Source organism: Schistocerca gregaria, chromosome 3 (genome assembly GCF_023897955.1).
Source record: "Schistocerca gregaria isolate iqSchGreg1 chromosome 3, iqSchGreg1.2, whole genome shotgun sequence".
NCBI lineage: Eukaryota > Metazoa > Arthropoda > Insecta > Orthoptera > Acrididae > Schistocerca > Schistocerca gregaria.
The window spans coordinates 588485803-588505594 of record NC_064922.1 but is presented as its reverse complement, the minus strand read 5'-3'; the positions used below and the strand labels follow the sequence as shown (position 1 = coordinate 588505594).

Here is a 19792-nt window from a genome sequence, read left to right as displayed (position 1 = left end):
TAGTTAATTACAGGAACGGCCGTTTAAGGTGGTAATAAAAAATGATGTCTGTCTTGGCAGTCTGGTGTTTTCTTGCTGGAACTGCGTTTTTAAATAGGATCCAGAATGGTACCTCAGCTTCACTTTTGCTGGTGTCCTGGAGCATAGTCGTTGCCAGCCACAGTGGGCCTCTAGGTAGGCACCTTGTTAACGAGGGACTGGCTCTAAGTTTTCGTGCACTGATGAGAGTAATGAGAAACTGGAGATAGAGTGTGATGTTTGCTATTAGCGAGACGTAAAGAAGCTACGTGACTCATGCGATCGGATGACAACCACCTGTCGCCCTGACATGAATTATCGAGATGCTTCGACCTGCAGACTAGTTAATAGGGAATTATGTTCCGCTGTTGTTCCTCATTGCTAGTATTCGTCTCTCTCACTCGTCTCAACGTTGCAGCGGCTTTCTTGATAGTAGTACCTACGAGGGGCGTACAATAGGCAATGCAACACTTTTTTTCTGAAAGCAGGTTAGTATTATACAGGATTCCCACACAACATATTACTCCCCACTCTTTCGCCTAAAAAAATTATTTTGTACATAAATTCCGTTCAATGTGACAGCCTTACGCCACCTTAGATAGTGGGCCTGTATGCCCGCATCCCGTGGTACCACTCTACTGGTTGTTGTCGGAGCCAATGTTTTGTCGCATGAAATGCCTACCCATCATCGACGCACTGCTTGTCGTGTAGTGCATCCTTCATTCGGCCAAACAGATGGCAGTCCGAAGGTGCGAGATCCGGACTGAAGGGTGTGTGAGGAACAACAGTCCAATACAGTTATGTGAACGCCTCTCGGTCGACAAGTATGCCAGTACCAGAAGAGACGCGCAGTTGAGCATCGAGGTGCTTGATACTGATCCGTCCATCAGCTCGAGTGAGCGTGTCCGCAGGAGTCACAGCTGTGTGCGGCCGGCCGGCAAGCGAGAGATTGGTCAGAATTATGCGACCTTGTTGCGATGATGTCAGGCGCCTCGCCCTACGGCCCACTGTGCTTTTCTTCACTGCTAGGTCTCCTTAGAAATTTTGTAAGCGCCTATGAAATCTGCGATGCTCTGGTTTTCCTCCAAAACAAACTCAATGACAATTCTCTCCGTTACAGACGCCATTTTGAAGGCTACGGTAAGCGATCCGTTGGAACTTAATGAAAGTAAAAAATTTAATTGATACTTTATCACATGTGAAACCTTGTAGTGGATAAAAATGCACAATTTCCTTCAGATTTCAGAGTTTAGAATTCGTTTTTCATGTTTGTTTGCAAAATTAAAATGCAGAATGCATTTCAGTTAATGAGTGAAGTTTGGGCTTTTCCCGATGTTCCGATTATGGTACGACGCTTCCGGTTCACCTGATTTTCCGTCATAAGCTTCGCCTAATCGATCTATAGTTGACTGCTTCATTGGCGTCTGGAACTAGGATCGAGTCAGGTGCTTCCAGGGCTTCCTTCGTTGCGCTGTTAAAGGAAGTGGGGGTGGGGGCAGGCAAGATGTACAGTCACAGACTGTTGTGCATAAGAAAGTAATATGAAAAGGGGACGAAAATAAGTACGATTGTCGCAATAGCAGCAGTCGCCTGCGAGGCTCCTATTGGTGAGGTAGGACTTTGCGCAGAGGCAGAAGTCGGCGCGGGCAAGGTGCATAAGATACGCATCTGGATGGCATCCTCAAGTCCCTTACCCTTATCCACAAATATGTTGCCCGCATTTGCGGATATTAAAATCTCGCAAGCCATTATAACCCTTTCAGTTCACCGGATTTCAAACGGTATGATCACCTATGATCTTTATTTTCATCTGTTGCTGACATAGCTTGTAGTTTATATTCCATTCACTAAGCAAGTAGAGGCCCATTGTGAACACATTCCAATGCAATATAGCCTGCCATATCTTCGATACAGTTCCGTAAGCTACAATTCTCTGTCATAATTAATGAAGTTGAATTTGTAAAATTTTCTGCTGAAGATTTCCACAATACAGGGAATCCAGATGCAAGGAGTCACATAGTGCATACTGTATAAAGTAATTCATATAATTTATTCATCGAACTTATCTTAATCCACGATAATGTTAAATGATGTTTACTTATTACATTTCTCAGAGTAGTAATCGCTCCATTGTGTACTTGTATTTAAGAGGTACACTTATAGATACACTGATTTTACCCTGAACTTAATTATGACTTATTCGCTACACAAACAAGAGTCACACCATGAAGCGTACATTCCGAAGGATGGGGTATCTTAAAACAGCCTTCAGGTAGCTTTGCGGCAGCCCTAGAAAATTGCATACGCGATCTCGAAACAGGAATGGCTCAGGTGTAAGGTTGCTGCTGGGTATTATAGGAACAGAATGTACAGGATGACTTGGACAGTATTTCTGTTTGGTGAGATAAATGGCAGTTTGCCCTTTTCTCACATGATATACTGCGAACCATGTGTGAAGGACAACAGACATACTCCTTATTTTAGATTTCCGAAATGAATTTGAAACGGTGCCCCAATGCAGACTCTTTACGAAGGCACTAGCATATGGTATGGGTTTCCAGGTATATGAGTGGCTCAAAAAAAGTCTTAAGTAATAGAACACAGTATGTTGTCCTCAACAGCTAGCGTTCATCAGAGACAAGGGTATCGTCAGGAGTGTCCCAGGGAAGTGTTATAGGAGCCATGTTGTCCTCTATATGCATAAATGATTTGGCGGCCAGGGTGGGCAGAAGTCCACTGGTATTTGCTGGTGATGCTGTGGTGTACGGTAAGGTGTCGAAGCTGAGTGACTATAGGGGGAAACAAGATGATAGACAAAATTTTTAGTTGGTGTAATGAGTGGTAGCTAGCACTAAATGTAGAAAAATGTAATTTAATGAGGATGAGTAGGGAAAATAACTCTCACCCTCACCATGGACCTTGCCGTTGGTGGGGAGGCTTGCGTGCCTCAGCGATACAGATATCCGTACCGTAGGTACAAGCACAATGGAGGGGTATCTGTTGAGAGGCCAGACAAATGTGCGGTTCCTGAAGAGGGATAGCAGTCTTTTCCGTAGTTGCAGGGGCAACAGTCTGGATGAATGACTGATCTGGCCTTGTAACGCTAATCAAAACGGCCTTCCTGTGCTGTTGCTGCAAACGGCTGGAAGCAAGGGGAAACTACAGCCGTAATTTTTCCCAAGGGCAAGCAGCATTACTGTATGGTTAAATGATGATGGCGTCCTCTTGGGTAAAATATTCCGGAGGTAAAATAGTCCCCCATTCGGATCTCCGGGTGGGGACTACTCAGGAGGACGTCGTTATCAGGAGAAAGAAAACTGGCGTTCTACGGATCGGAGCGTGGAATGTCAGATCCCTTAATCGGGCAGGCAGGTAAGAAAATTTAAAAAGGGAAATGGATAGGTTAAAGTTAGATATAGTGGGAATCAGCGAATTTCAGTGGTGGCAGGAGGAACAAGACTTCTGGTCAGGTGAATACAGGGTTATAAATACAAAATCAAATAGGGGTAATGCAGGAGTAGGTTTAATAATGAATAAAAAAACAGGAATGCGGGTAAATTACTACAAACAGCACAGTGAACGTATGATTGTAGCCAAAATATATACGAAGCCCATGCGTACCACAGCCAACTAGCTCCGCAGATGACGAAGATATTGATGAAATGTGTAATGAGATAAAAGAAATTATTCAGATAGTGAGGTGAGACGAAAATTTAATAGTCATGGGCGGCTGGAATTCGATAATGGAAAAAGAAAGAGAAGGTAACATAGTAGGTGAACATGGAATGGAGGTAAGGAATGAAAGAGGAAGCGGCTTCATAGAATTTTGCACAGAGCATAATTTAATCATCGCTAACCATGAAAGAAGGTTGTATATATGGAAGAGGCCTGGAGATACTGGAAGGTCTCAGATAGATTATATAATGGTGAGACAGAGATTTAGGAACCTGGTTTTAAATTGTAAGACATTTCCAGGAGCAGATGTGGACTCTGACCACAATATATTAGTTATGAACTGTAGATTAAAACTTAAGAAACTGCATAAAAGTGTGGATTTAAGGATATGGGACTTGGATAAAGTAACTGAACCAGAGGTTGTAGAGAGTTTCAGAGAGAGAATTGGGAGGGAAAGAACTACAGTAGAAGAAGAATGGGTAGCTTTGAGATATGAAATAGTGAAAGCAGCAGAGGATCAAGTAGGTAAATAGACGAGGGCTAGTAGAAATCCTTGGGCAACAGAAGATATATTGAATTTAATTAATGAAAGGAGAAAATATAAAAATACAGTAAATGAAGCAGACAAAAAGGAATACAAACATCCCAAAAATGAGATCGACAGGAAGTGCAAAATGGGTAAGCAGGGATGGCTAGAGGACAAATGTGAGAATGTAGAGGCATATATCACTAGGGGTAAGATGGATACTGCCTACAGGAGAACTAAAGAGACCTTCGGAGAAAAGAGAACCACTTGTATGAATATCAAGAACTCAGATGGAAAGTCGTTTCTGAAAGTATTTGGATGGAGTGCACAACCGTATGGAAGTGAAACATGGACGATGAATAGTTTAGACATGAAGAGAATAGAAGCTTTCGAAATGTGGTGCTACAGAAGAATGCTGAAGATTAGATGGGTAGATCACATAACTAATGAGGAGGTATTGTATAGAATTGGGGAGAAGGGAAATTTGTGACTCGAATACAACAATAGATCGGTTGGTAGGACATGTTCTGAGGCATCAAGGAATCACCAATTTAGTATTGGAGGGCAGTTTGGAGGGTAAAAATCGTAGAGGGAGACCAAGAGATGAATACACTAAGCGGATTCAGAAGGATGTAGGTTGCAGTAGGTACTGGGAGATGAAGAAGCTTGCACAGGATAGAGTAGCATGGTGAGCTGCATCAAAACAGTCTCTGGACTGAAGACCACAACAACATGTCCTGATACACCGTTAGCAGTGGCCTGCTTGATACTGTCATGTAGTTTAAATACCTGGGTGTAACGGTGCAAAGCGATATGAAATAGAACGAGCGTGTCCGGATTGTGGTAGGGAAGGGAAATGATTGACTTCGGTTTATTGGGAGAATTTCAGGAAAGAATGGTTACTGTGTAAAGGAGACGGCATATAAAAAGGCTACTGCGAGCTATTCTTGAGTACTGCTCTGGTGTTGGAAATCTACGCCAGGTCTGATTGAAGGAAGCCATTGAAGAAGATTTCAGGTATGGTGCTATATTTGTGACAGCAGGAATTCTAGGGCAATATAAGCATCTATATATTAGACAGCGTAGAAAAGTCTGCGACCTAGTCTTGAGTACCGCTTGAGTGTTTGGGATCCCCACAAGGTCGGATTAAAGGAAGACATCGAGGCATTTCACAGGCTTGCTGCTAGATGAGTTTGGTCAATCCATGAGTATTAAGAAAATACCAGTACTCCATGAACTCAAGTGAGATTTCTTGGAAGGGACAAGACGTTCTTTTGCAGAACATATCGTCATCTTCAGCCTTAACAACGGAATTACCGTTTCTAGAACCTTGCACAGTGAAGTCAATATAGTGGCAAACCTTCCCAAATGAATTACACCAACAATAATTACTCTACATACTAAGTAATACTGGTAGACGATAATCATAAGACTGGGAAACTGGAAATTTTAACCACAATCCCATACTTATTACGAATATCCACCGATATATTCGTGTATATAAAAATGGTTCAAATGGCTCTGAGCACTATGGGAGTTAACTTCTGAGGTCACCAGTCCCCTAGAACTTATAACTACTTAAACCTAACTAACCTAAGGATGTCACACACATCCATGCCCAAGGAAGTATTCGAACCTGCGACTGTAGCGGTCGCGCGGTTCCAGACTGTAGCGCCTATTCGTGTTTATAAACAACCGTGGAGAACTCTATCTTGGACTGAATTTTGGCCGTAGTTTCGTCTAGAGCCAGCACCTGGGGTATGCAAACTTCGGTGTATACGTCTAGTTGCTGCCTTGCGCAAAATCATGTGCCGATCACACGTGGAAGCGGTTATCGTGATTGTGCCACTTATAGAGTCTTTCAGGAATTTAGAAAGCATGAAGCTAGAGAAAAGAAATACAGTGTTAGGTTTCACCCACAAATAAATTTGCAAGAGAATCCACAGATGGATCCAAACGACTGACGCGAAGTATGCGACAAAACGAAGACCCAAATAATGGTGAGTCAGCTTATCTCAGTGACCGTAACCGGGGCAAGACAAAATATCTTCAAAGGAATTGTCCACATCTGAGGGGGTCCATATCTACTAGATACTTTTACAAAATAAACTGCTGAATATATGGTGACGTCGGTATACAAGGGTACATGGTACCTTAGGGAAACTACGTTGGCGTAAGTGATAATAAAGGACATCATTAGTGGCAAAAGTCTGTAAGACGTTCTACATCATGTAAAACTACGTGACGGTCTAATTGTCCCAGCAGGTAAGTACAAACGAGAACTATGTCTGCGCTGTGGATCATATAAAGAGTGCAAGGATCGAACGTCTGTGCTGGCATTTGCCACCAGATATCGTGCATGTACGCTTCCCCATACGGTGACACTGAGCGTAACCGAAGAAACAAAGTCAAGAGAACTGGCAAATAACATTTGACACGTTTCTTCAAACGAAGTGAGGTGTGAAGGCGTAGGATTAATAAAAATGCAATTTTAAGTTTATTATTAGTTTACGGAGGTACTTAGTGCTATCACTAGTTCCTCAGGCTGAGGATAAAGTGAGGGGAGAGCTATGAAGTGTAATATTACTTATGTAATACCAACATAAGATATAAGCTAAACACTAAAATGTAGGTGTCTTAGTGTTAATTTTAAAATTAACAACTAGGAACAAGAGGTGATACTTTGCTGAAAATCGTCTCTTTTTGCATTTATGTCATGTACGATATACTACAGCTTCTAGCAAGCAGGTGACGAAAGCAAACACAGAGAAGTTAAATTAAGAATAAAATCATTTATTTATATCGTCAGTAATTGAATAGACACCTACATTAATGTCAGGTTATTTGGAGACTTCTGCAGGTGAAGGACATCAGTAGCAGATTTTCTAACATCACACATCATTTACTCATTTTATGTACCGACCTTGCAAGGTAGGGGGAGGATCTCTCTTACATTTTGTATTGTTAATAGGAAATACAGGACTTTCTGGATGGAGCTGAACACGGGTTCATATACTTCAGCCTGGGGTCGAATATGAAGAGCAGCTTCCTTCCTGAGAACACACTAGCAGCGCTGCTGCAAGCGTTCGCAGAACTGCCGCAGAGGGTGCTCTGGAAGTTCGAGGCTGCAGAACTGCGTGGGAGGCCGGACAACGTGATGATAGCTGGCTGGCTGCCGCAGCAGGACGTACTCGGTATGGACTCTCAATTGTTTCTCTCGTCTTAAAAGTCAACTATATGTGTGAAATGAGAAACCACCTCGTGCGTTCTTTCTTTACAGCTCACAAAAATATACGACTGTTCATCACTCAGGGAGGTCTGCAGAGCTTCAACGAAGCAGCTTATTTCGGAGTTCCTCTCATCGGGATTCCATTTTTCTTCGATCAGAAGTATGAAGTCGCCAAGATGGTTAGTGCAGGAATCGGAAAGAAATTGTTGCTAAGGTCTCTAACGAAAGAAACTGCTCTGGATGCTCTCAACGGCGTTCTTCGAAATTCGAGGTAAATTTGCAATTATTTTGTAGATTATAAGAAAAAGCAATTTCTAACACTTAATGAACGGCGGTAACAAATTCTGTTTTATCAGTCTCTACATCGAGTTCGTTAGAGACGGAACATCAGGTAAGATAGGGCAAAGATAACTAAAAATTTGCTTTTTATCGTTCTTGAAGAACATTCCGGCTTCCACCTGACAAAATTTAAGGAAACCGTAACAACCAAGAGGAGGATGGCTGGACGGTAATTTCAATCTCGGTCCAACCGAATAAGAATATAACGCCCGGGTGAAACTCGTACAGTAGTTACATGTACTTACTCTGAAAGGTTACATAATGTTTCATGTCAATTGGTGTGTGGGAAAGTCATTTATTAATTGGAAGTCTGGTGTGCGATTTTTACGCACTGGAACAGGGCCTGCCGGCATAACGAAGATAGGAACGGCAGATGGCATTCACTCAGCGTGGAAAGCCGTTATTTAGCCACAAGGCTATTGAGAGCAGCTAAAAGAAACTTTCAGCTTTTTCATCGTCTCCTTATGTCACTAGACCACGGGAGGAATCCTCCATGGAATATAAAATATGTAAAGAAACTTGTAAAGCAACAGCAACTACATAATGCAGAATGAAACGTACTTCGCTGTCAAAAAAGCAGTGCGTGACGCCATCAGCGACTGCCGAAGCCGTATCTTATCGAAAGATCATAGATATTAAATGGAATTTGGCATCTGTACTTAGCAACGAATGTTTCTAAGCGACTGATCAAGGACGAGCGAGTTTGAAGTACGCAGACAGAGTTCAATATAGCCCCTCAGGAGTTACCTGAAATAAAAAATGGAAAACATCAGTCGATACTGCATTAAATTTATGGGAGATTATACCCAACGACAATGAAATTTCCTTAATTTAGCAATATGGTGTTAATTCGAACTTTGAGTTTGATTTATGAGGCGTTTTCATTCTTTAGGGCTTTACAAAATTGTTACAAGCAGGAATAACACAATAAATATATGACCGTTCTACAGTTTATTAACACAAAACTGATGCAAATAATTCTGTTACCAAGGGAACAGTTGTAGAGAACACAGGAAGTACAAGTGAAATGCAGAATTCCGCCGGAAATAACAAGTCCGTTGAAATACTAAGCCTAGTGACTGTTGAAGTCCAATTTCCAACGCAGCATTCGGATTTTAAGTCCAGAGCGCAGCCAAATCAACATCGAATAGCGGGTCCATCGCAGCGTAGCACTTCCAAATTGTGGGGTTACTAGCGGTGTTAATGAAGGCTCCATAGTTAATGAAACCGGCGGCTGGGGTCGCTGTGTATTCTGGGCGGCCAGTCGCTGAGTGTTACGGGTGGACAACCGCAGCGGTTTGCAGCGCGCGCGCGCGTAGGCGGCCTGCGACGTTAGCTGCGGGCCAGCGTACGAAGAAGTGCGCCCTACGGTGCGTTTCTGGGCCGAGCGTGAATGTGGATTCACATTTGACGAAACGTCGCGGTCACGTCCGTCCCGTCAAAGGATTCTCCTCTGAAGTTCAAACTGTGGCATTCACACACGCCGTCAACGGAACATCATCGACACGACACGTCACGTCAACGTATCGGCGGCTCATAATGTAGCCTATTTGGCGAGAAACTCTTACATTAAGTACACAGTGTGAACTAATACGAAAGTATTCCCCACTGACTGCTAAGGTCTTAATATGTACTGGAAGAAAATACACTGCAAAATAAACAATACATATCTTGTTCAATGTGCTTTACTCGCGATTTTTCCAGTGGAATAGCGAATACAAAAAGCGGGAGTTAATCTGGTGTCGTACGCAAAAGTTTAAAGTAAGATTAGCAATAAAATAACGACGGTAGGTAGGTAGAAGAAATAAGTGTAAACATAGTTCGAGTACGCTAAAACGGCCCATCTATAAATACCCCAGGCAAACCATCTGCTTTTGCCGAGGCGATATTGGACTCCTAAATCTTGAATTTCTCTTCGTAATTTTTATTTGTGTCTTGCGTAACAGGTAAAAAAACTTTTGTTCACGCACTGTAAAACATTTATAGAACGGTGACTCCTCCTCTTCCAGCTCCTTGTAGAGAGTGTGGATCTCTCCTTCACCGTCTCGATTTTTAACATTTTTCTATCCCAGAATCTTTTTGCTCTGTCATCTTCATCATAAAGTTCAACAGAAGTCACTGCAAACTGCTTCAAATTAAATTTCGGCATCGTATGACGATCTACCATGGTGAGTATTTTATGAACATGCTCTAACATCACGACGTCCTTTCGACGTTGACGTGCCATGCAGGGTGAGTGCTCAGAAATTCCTCTGACCTCATAAACGTGACGGTGACGTTACGGCAGGTGTGAATCATCTTATTGGAGTGCGCCGCCGCTTGGTGTGGAGATTTAATAGTGGTGGATTCCACGTAGGTAATATTAACAAATTTTATAGATATAAGTTCCGCAAACAAAAATGTTTACTTTTCGGGAGTCAAAGGTATAAGTTAAAGCCTGAACCGATTTTATTTTGTGCTACACGCAATTTTGAAGAAATAGTTTCTCGAGAAAAAGCTGTTTAAAATTTAGGGACAATTTTTATATGAATTTTTGGTTCAATTTACATAAAAACTAAATGTTATTTAATATTTTTGATGTCGCTGAGCACAAATCTGAAGTTAGATTTCCAAAATTCAAAATGGCTCATCCAATATGGCAGACGAAAAATTGTGTTTTGAACAATTTTGATGAAAAATGTTACCAAAAAAGTGGTTTTGTTAGTTACTTTTACTCTGCAATTCCAAGACCGTATATCAACTCTTCCTCTGACTCGAACTGTCCCTATAGAGCAATTCCCCCGTTCTTCTTGACAAGAATAGCCGATCAGGCTGAGGTGGATAAGCTGCGTTCGCCAGATTGCACATGTTGTTCGTCAACTTTTTCGGCGAATATCTTTGCATGCATGCTGCAGTGTAAATCTTTTTCTGAACCCGCTTCACGGCACGACAAGTTTTGTCCTTGAGCCGGAGGTCTCCGGCTGAGAGCGTCCCACGGCGGGCGCGACACTGCTTCGAACAATGAGCAGTATAAACCTTTGTAACGCTCGAATTAAAAAGCTTTTTGTCTCGAAATTCCAGACAAATATACCTTTCAAAATACGCAATAAAATGTCGGATTTTCTACAGCTTTTGATGAGAACCTGGCCTTGAAGGAAGTGTGCTCTTTTTAACCACGCCCTTGACATAGTTTTTTCACAAATGATCGTCACATACTGAGGACGGGACGTGGACGCTGTTCTAAAAGCACTAAAACTCAAACACTCTCTGCAGGTAGAAAAGAAATCACTAGAAGATAAGTTCTCCACACCAAAGAAAATTCTAATAATTCCTAAGAATTGCAAGCTGTTGCTGTCGTCGTGGCTATCGAGCATTCTTCCTGCCGTAGAAATTCTATAGATCACAGTGAAATAATACCTTACGTGGGTGGATAACGAAATAAAGCGTTCCTCAAAAACTACGTTCAGATCGGTAAAACTGAAACACGTGAATGATTGAGTGTTAGCATAATTTTAGTGTTCAAACAATATTTTTTTTTTCTAAAGAAACAGGTATAAATTATGCTAAACAAGTTGTTGGTTGAAAACTCTAAACAACTAACAGATGGTTTAAGACTACACTGGACAAGGACCCTGGGTTGGCACAGACGGTTTAACTCTGGCCCTAAAAATGTGGATAACGCAATCTGAATTGATCTGGCGCTGAGCAGACTATGATTGATCAAATCTACTGAAGTTTCTCTATGTAGGAGCAGCTGAGAGCAAGTGGCGATTGAGATCAGTACGTCCTGACAGTGCCGCAGCGCTAGTACGCTACCCTGTTTGCTTCGTGCGGCGATGTACACTGCAGCTGGCGAGATACGTGCGGCAGAGACAAGACGTGGAGGCGGTTCCTGTGAATCGATAGTGGCCACGAAAGAAATGCAAAAAACTCACGGTCTTGCGATCAGGCAGACGGATTGAAATTTACTCCATACCAGAACTTTGAAATCAAGGTGGATTTCAATGTGTGACACATCCGTTCGCTGGTCATACCAAGAACCTATATGATAGAATGCACAAGGATACCAAACGTCAAGACTGATAAATCAAAAACGAGTAAGTGTGCCCTCAGCAAACGAGCAGTCCGAGACGTTTGAAGTCACACTGTTAATACAGTAAGAACTTCACCACAGGACCCTCGTCTAAACTACTCGCAAGTGAAGTCAGTCTTAGGATATGTCCAAAGTATCAACCACACATGCCAGAGCCTCGACTAGAAATGCTTCCAGACCTAAGTCCCGTACCCGAGTGCTTCTCACCAACACGGAAAAAAATTCCGTTTACCTGCAAAGTGCACAAACGCCTGCTAATAGGCCAGTGAACCATTTCCCCTTCTAATAACAAGGCTTTAGAGGCGCTAAATCCCCCCCTCCCACATGACAGCACAAACTCATGTCGAACCAGGGCAGGAGTCAAGAAACTTCCATCTCTGGAAAAAAAGGTAACCGCCAATTACTGGCATTTTTACGTTTTCGTAGTGGGGAAGAGACGATTTTCTCTGAAGTCATGTTGCTTCCCACAGATACAGTTTTAAAGATATTTATCTAAATCGCCTGTGTCATGGAGCTTGTTAGTCCTTGTTATGAGGTGTAATAAAGATTCTATCTCTAAATGTTTCTCAGACGCCGGATTTTTCTTCCTTTTTTTTCAGAGGTGGAGGTTTATTGACTCCTGCCCTGGTTCGACATGAGTTTGTGCTGTCTTGTGGGAGGGGGGATTTAGCGCCTCTGAAGCCTTGTTATTAGCAGGGGAAATGGTTCACTGGCCTATTAGCACATTTGGCGAACACAAAAGCTTGTGAATATCTATTACACATGGCTCTGCACCCAATGCCCGGTTTATGACTCCACTGTGTAGACATGTTTCTTTAAGACTGTCACCCCCAGCCCAGGCTTCCGCTGGCACCGTGGCAGGTATTGTAGCATTGCTCTGTTGGAGACCTCTCTCAACCAAGGGCTGCCCTATCTACCCTGTATAGCTGTGGGCATGTCCGTCAAGATTTAGTAAGGGATGGGTTCGCCGCCAATTGCTTTCAACTCCCAACACACCGTTTCTACAAGCTAAGAACCATAAAAATACCTCATGCTTTTAGCGCCCTACCAGGCTCCATCAACGTCTGCTTGGGCTGTTAACTTTCTAGAATCTCACTCAAGTTGTAGTGAAATCTTTAATAATATCCATACGCAAAAAATAGGTGAGTGAGTAACTTGTCCTCTCTCATAGTTACATGACCCCTTAGATAGATGAATTTAATTGCTGCAATGATTATATTTTGAAACCGAATGACTAACAGGAATTCCAGTCAAAATGTTTAGTCCTACCTGAACTTGAAAGCAGAACGACATAGTCACCACGCCATCAGACTCCTAATTGCTAACTCAAAAATTTATAAAGCACCCACATTGCGGACTGGTGTAACATCCCTAAGAGGTGCGGAATGTAGTCAGTCGTCCAGAAAGAGACCGTAGCGCCAGGCGCTTTGTCCAGTCAGGTCGATGCTAACAACGCGCAGCATCCATTTCACAGTATACAGTATGAAATATGAACCAGTGTTCGGTAGAAATCTCAACAGCTTTTTCATTGGTCGGCCTGACTATTCGCAAAACTTTCTTTTTAAAAAGAGTGGTGCTAACTGTCGTCCCCATCCAAGTCACGCCTCAAGCAATGTTTGGCAACTAACTTCAGCCGCCATAAGCACGCCTCTACAACGAGAACCAAGAAAGCTATTCTGATTGTATGATCGCTCACGTACTTCCAGTCAGCCACATATTCGTACATCGATGAATAGGATTTCGATAAGGGGTAATGTTGGATGCTGATATGAAATAAAAGACAGAAAATGAAATTCATGAAGTTGGCTCCCCCACATAATCCAGGATCAAGTAGCAGAAAAACAATCTGCTAAACTAAATGGAGCCAAGTTTATCATTACAAGTAATAGTTTCATGAAATTTGTCTGAAACAGTCGCCTTTCAGATTCATGTAAGAAGATAAGGAAATTAACTTAACTTAGCATCTCAGCCCAAGAGACATTAACCAAATATCGAATTGCCAACAATTTCGCGATTTTACTATGATTATATTTCCCTATGGACACAATGCAGAGTCGGATGATTTTCAGGTGATTCTCAAGCTAACATACATTTTCCAGCATAGAACAATATCACACTACAAATTACGTTACAAATTGTCCTACCTAAGCACCAGTAAGGAGCGTTATCTGCAACATCCGACAATACAGCCAACATCATGTCAGAATTATTTATTTGGCATTTTATATCTGTATACATATTCTACATTACATGTACAAAATATAAGGACGAATTATTTATTTTTAGTGTCTGTCAGCTTATCGGCAAAACGTCAGTATCATCACCATCTGTATCAACACCAGTCAAGCTCACAACGTGACATCTGGCGCAGCTGTAGACATATTTTGTCACTGACACATTACGGATAAATGTGTCGTGTAGGTTGATTCGATCTCGACAGAAGGCCCAAAGTTAAGTCTACAGTGACGTCACAGGTAAAGTGGGGCCTACATCAAACGTTCCGTAGCGTCCATTGGTAACAGGATCTTTGGCCTATGAATCTTACTAATTGGCACGCGCTTAAAAATGGGACAAAAGATCTTAAATGATTCATTAGATGTCTGCGGTGGCAGTGTAATCTGTTTAAATAACGCTAACATGTTAAGACACAAGTCACATGTTAATCACTTACAGGTCTGCGTAGTTATATTGAACTTGGGATCAACACATTCACCAGTCATCGTGCTCCTGGCATCATCTTCTAATGGAGTGGGCGGTACTCCTTTTTGGACTAAACCTCCTTAATACCTAAGTCTCGTTTTTGCTTATTTAATTTCATATCGTCTGAAATTTGTTGCGCATTTTAGATTAGTATGTTCCTTTTTACGTGATAATAATAATAATAATAATAATCTGTCTTCAGTTTGAACGGTCTAAAATTCTGGACTTTAGATTTGATCGTCTTATGGTAATTGAATGAATTAGGTTTCTCACAAGACGCCTATATCAGAAAATGTATTTAGTGACTGATACAGGACGATTCTTAAAAACTGGAAATACTACCTGAATATTCTAATGGATAATGTCTATATGTCCGGACAACGCTGAAGAGAAGGAAGCAAAACGCACAATTTCCGTGGAGAAATAAACGAGCAATACAGTAAATGTTCAGTAAAATTTCTTGGTTCAAAGAAGAAACTGTATACTTGTGCCACCAAAATATTAAAAGTCGTGCTGTTGCTTAGTGTTCTTAGTTTTAGTGCGCGAGCAGTAGGGATGATGCTGCACTGAATCTTTTATTTCATGCAAAATGTATTTTAAAGCATTAGAAAAAAGCGTCAACCATTCACTATACGTGCTACAACATGCGCAACCAATTCGTTCCAAAACGCCCCGCATAAAAAGGGGATTTTTCCGGGGATCATACCCCTGCTTCTATTGGTGATTAGAAGGTGGGGGTCAAGTGTTTTTGATAGCCCTTAGACTAGAGAGGATTAGAGTGCCTAAGAGAAGTCTCGTCTTACTGTAAATATTCTACAGCACACGGCCAAAATTTGAATATTACGCACTTCATCCAGCTTAAGCTAATGGAGAAAAATGGTTTGTTCATTTTTCTTACATGTGATTTATGGTGGCTCTTAAGGGACTTATGGAGGCGTCATTTAGTTGATTGGTGGTCCCTGTGAAAACACAAAAAACATGATTTTCGGATATCAAACCAGAAGCGCGGATTGCAAGACGGCTATGCACAGCAAATAGCTGAATTTTCCCGGAATATTCCTAAGGTCCCGATCTCGAAGAAACCTGAAAATGTTCTGGATGTGTTTTTCAGTTGTCGAAATACAGAGGATGAAAGTTATTGGAACGATCTGTTGTGATAAAATGACGAGGAACGTCTTAGTTTTGGTTAAAGAATTTTTATGTTTAGTTATTTCTGCGTTATAGCTCGCGTGTTATGAGAGTAAGCCGTTTTAAGGCAAGCCTAGTTATAAACGTAAAAACAGGTACGTAGAATCAGGTGTGCCGCTAATACGTAGTTTACAAACTGACGTAGCACCGAGAAATACGCTGTAAAGTGTCTGTGTTATCATCAAATGGCTCTGAGCAGTATGGGACTTAACATCCCTCACAACGTAGAACTACTTAGACCTAACTAACCTAAGGACATCACACACATCCATGTCCGAGGCAGGATTCGAACGTGCGACCGCAGCGATCGCGAGGTTCCACACTGAAGCGCCAAGAACCGCTCGGCCACACCGGCCAGCTATGTGTTATCATCACAAGATTTTTGGTAAACCCATGTTGTTTTAGCACTGAATCGCATGCAGTATTTTTGTGCACATAAAATCCAGTCTGAGATGTAAAGTTATATAGTTTTGAGTTACTTCAATTTGACCTTAGTAAATTATCAAAATTTTACGCTCCAGTGAAGTTCTTTTGATGTGAGTGAAATGTCCTGATGTTGCAAAGAAAAGAAGGGAACGAGCGGAAAAATGATCCTATCGGAGAAAAAAATGGGAATATTTTCCTGTTTAATAAAGGACTGAAAGGTGAGGTGCCAGGGCTACGTCCTACTTTACTCAGCGCCCTCAAAAATTTTCCCACAAATTTTTTCATGTGAACATATTAGCGCTTTTTTATGCTGAGAAAGAAGGAGACAGTAACAGTGGCGAGGAGATGGAAAAGAGATAAAATTGGACGATAGTAGATAGTGGCTGTAGTACATAAAGAGCGACGGAGACAATGGCAGTGGTAGAGAAAGAGAAAACACAGTGCCAATGGAACATAGTTGACAGTGCCAGAACAGGGCTAGGTAAATAATGAGGGAGACAATGCCAGCAAGAGAGGAATAAGAGATGGGAAAAGTCGAAGTGGGTGAGAGCCAGTGATTATGGGAGATAGTGAGAGGCAGAGCCTATGACAATGACAACGAGGAAGAGAGAGACAGTGACAGCAATAAGAGGTAGCAGAAGAGGCAGTTAATTTATGAAATAGTGCAATAAGAGGTAGCTAGAGGGAGGTAGCGACAGTGACAGTGAGAGAAGACAACATTAGTGGGAGAGTATGAAGGAGACATAACAGCAAGACATAAAGAGACATTGACGGTGAGTTGCGCTTAATGAATCAGTGAGAATGAACAAATTGGAGTGGATGGGTACGAGAGACTTGAAAATGATTGACTAGTGGTGTTGAGCGAGTGACAGTTAGGGAACTTGTGGGAGTACATGTTAGAAAGAGCACACATATATTCGTAGACCAAAATTAGTAGCAAGATATTTAAAAGTGTTGAAGGTAGAATTAGGCAGGTGATACCCTACTTGTCAGGTCAGTCTTATAATAAACGGGAGTATATTCGTTTTTGCTGCGGTATTATTTCCAAAAATTCGCTTTCGAGCCTTTCGTCATTGTTCACATCATTTTATGTCGTCGCACGGCAGTATGAATGGTGTTTCCAATAGGAATGCATAAGGTGAAATTCTTGTCCACAGCTACCGGGAGAAGATGGAACAGTTCTCGGCGGTTTACCGGGAACACCAAGAGACGTCGCTGCAGAGGGCCGTGTGGTGGGTGGAGTACGTGCTGCGCCACGACGGGGCCCCCCACCTGCGCAGCGCGGCCACGCACCTGCGCTGGTGGCAGCTGCTGCTGCTCGACGCCATCGCAGTCTTGCTGGCAGCCGCTCTTGTGGTCATCTTTGTTGTTTACAAACTAGTGCGGTGCCTTCGGAGTGCCCTGCGACGGAACAACAAGCAAAAGCAAAGCTGAGCTGTTTGTTTTATTTAAATTGTCGCTGACTGCTCTGTATGGTCAAAGACGTTCAGGCAGTCATTAGTGAATGTTCCAAAGACACTAACAGTGTACGTGTAAGTAATTTCGCTAATGAGAGGTAGTGTTAAGCCGTCGGCATAAGGGTTGAGACAGCTAGAGTTGAAACGCACGCAGACGGTATGTTCAACGACACAAGACAGCACCGTCAGCGCACTGCCCTAGCTGGTTAGCGTGATATCGCGTTCTCAGCGCTCTCCAGTGACAGTTTGAGGCTTTATTTGGCTTGCAAGCTATATAGTCTGTTCACGGAAATGGACACACATAGAATTCCTACGTTAGCTCTATTAAAACACACATTTACTATCTTGACAATACACTAGTCCAGTTGTTCTCTCTGTGTTGCATATAAACAAATATTTCATTGTCGGTGAATCCGTAAAAGACAAGAAGGAAGGATACGTGTCCACTCAGTAGGGACAGCAGCTGATAAAATTTCACCAAACTGAACAAACCCAACCTGACAGAGAGCACACTTATGTTTCTGTTAATTTCATAAGAAAGTCCTACAACCATTTGGAAAACACAAAGGTAAAAAGAAAACTGCATACAGCAGGACGCGATCCCTCTACTAGTGCACCTTTTGCTCTATCAAGTGGTGCCTCAATCAACTACGTTGTACTGAAAGTTTACAGTCGGCACTGTCGTACTTTATGTTAATCGCCGAAATGTCATTAGTTGACATTTAATTACAATAAATCATAACAAGAACGACACGTTTTCCTGAATCTGCAATGGGTAGTTGCCTCAAAAATCTTACTATCATAACAAGCGATCTATAAAGCAAAAATAATTAAATACGTAAATGACATTTCTGGTCGTTTTATTACAACAAATCGTACCAATAACGAGTCGCTCTCGAGACATTGAATGTAATGGTGCATAAAAATAGAATATATTCATTCAATGTGGCATGTAACAAAGAATCATCCGAAAATGAGCTTCTACTGAACGCGATAAATACAGTATGGCCCCTTGGTTTCTTCTTGTGACCTGGGGATCATTCTTCCATCCTATTGGCTCTACTTTACGTGGTACGTTGTCGATTTACCGCAGAACTTATTTTGTGTTTCACGTGATGAAATGAATCCTCAAGGTGATATAGTACGAATGACGTCACAAAACTCGTAGCCTGTGAGCTTGAAGTTGGATAGAAATTGAACGATTTTAGAGTTCCTGTATAATCTCGAAGGTTGTGCTCACACGGAGCGACTGAAAAGGAACGCAGCACGCAGGTGATCTGCGTTGTCAACTGGTTGCCGACTAACAGGCAACGCAGTTCCGCTGACAGGGAAGCTTGGAAACGAGAAACTGCAATTGCAGTGTGCGAGCGTGGCTGTGAGGGAGTACCATTGGTCGCACCCGAGCATGTGGTCCACAGATTCAAGCTCAGAGGAATAACTGGTTCTCTATTATTATTATATACGAATAAGAAAATTCTGGAGACATCTGCATATCAAAAGAAATATAAACTGCACGATGTATGTACAATAGTAGCCAACGAGCTGCAAGACAGATAGAGTCGTAATCGGTAACTTTTTCTTGAACGGCTAAACAGTACTACAATGATTTGGCGCAGTTGATTTCTTCCGCAATAACGCGTCGTTACTTTCATTTTGAAAACCCAGATATTATGATATAGCGTTCACTGTATAAACACGTATCAGAGTGCCTGAGTTAGACAGGCTTTCTTATTGGAACTCAGCGATAGTAATACGCAACCGGCAACAATGACTTATTTTCATTTTTTACGCTGTGGCCTTGATTGTAATTCGCTTCCTTAAGGACAGGCTGTCTGCCACTTCGATCTTTTTCTTGTCTGACTCCAGCGTTTGAACTTCCTAAAAAGTGTGTCATATGATGATGCTTCGTTATTGTATTCTCCCACCAACTCTTGATGGACGGTTGCGCGGTTGTTGTAGTACAGAAAACTAATGACAATAAAGTAATGAATTTAATTAAAAAGCTGTTTCCGCCCTTCTAGAGTCATGCTACGGTACTATCGCGAATTCGGAATGTACCGGCCTGAAGAACGTACCTGCGAATATACAAGATTATACATTGTCCAATTATGTTAACGTGATCACCTGTCAAAAGCGTGAATAACCACCTTTTGCAGCGCGAA

At 42.0% G+C, this 19792-nt stretch overlaps 1 protein-coding gene across 1 annotated transcript in view; it reads left to right on the top strand.

Annotated features, from left to right (window-relative positions):
- The window catches only part of LOC126355991 (UDP-glucosyltransferase 2-like), a 120024-nt gene extending 100587 nt beyond the window's left edge, over positions 1-19437 (top strand). The window contains exons 5-7 of the mRNA XM_050006611.1: positions 7191-7413; positions 7500-7719; positions 17331-19437. Of these exons, the coding sequence (XP_049862568.1) occupies positions 7191-7413; positions 7500-7719; positions 17331-17607 (720 nt within the window). The 3' untranslated portion in view covers positions 17608-19437. The remainder of the gene's footprint in view (positions 1-7190; positions 7414-7499; positions 7720-17330) is intronic.
- The last annotated feature ends 355 nt before the right edge of the window (positions 19438-19792 follow it).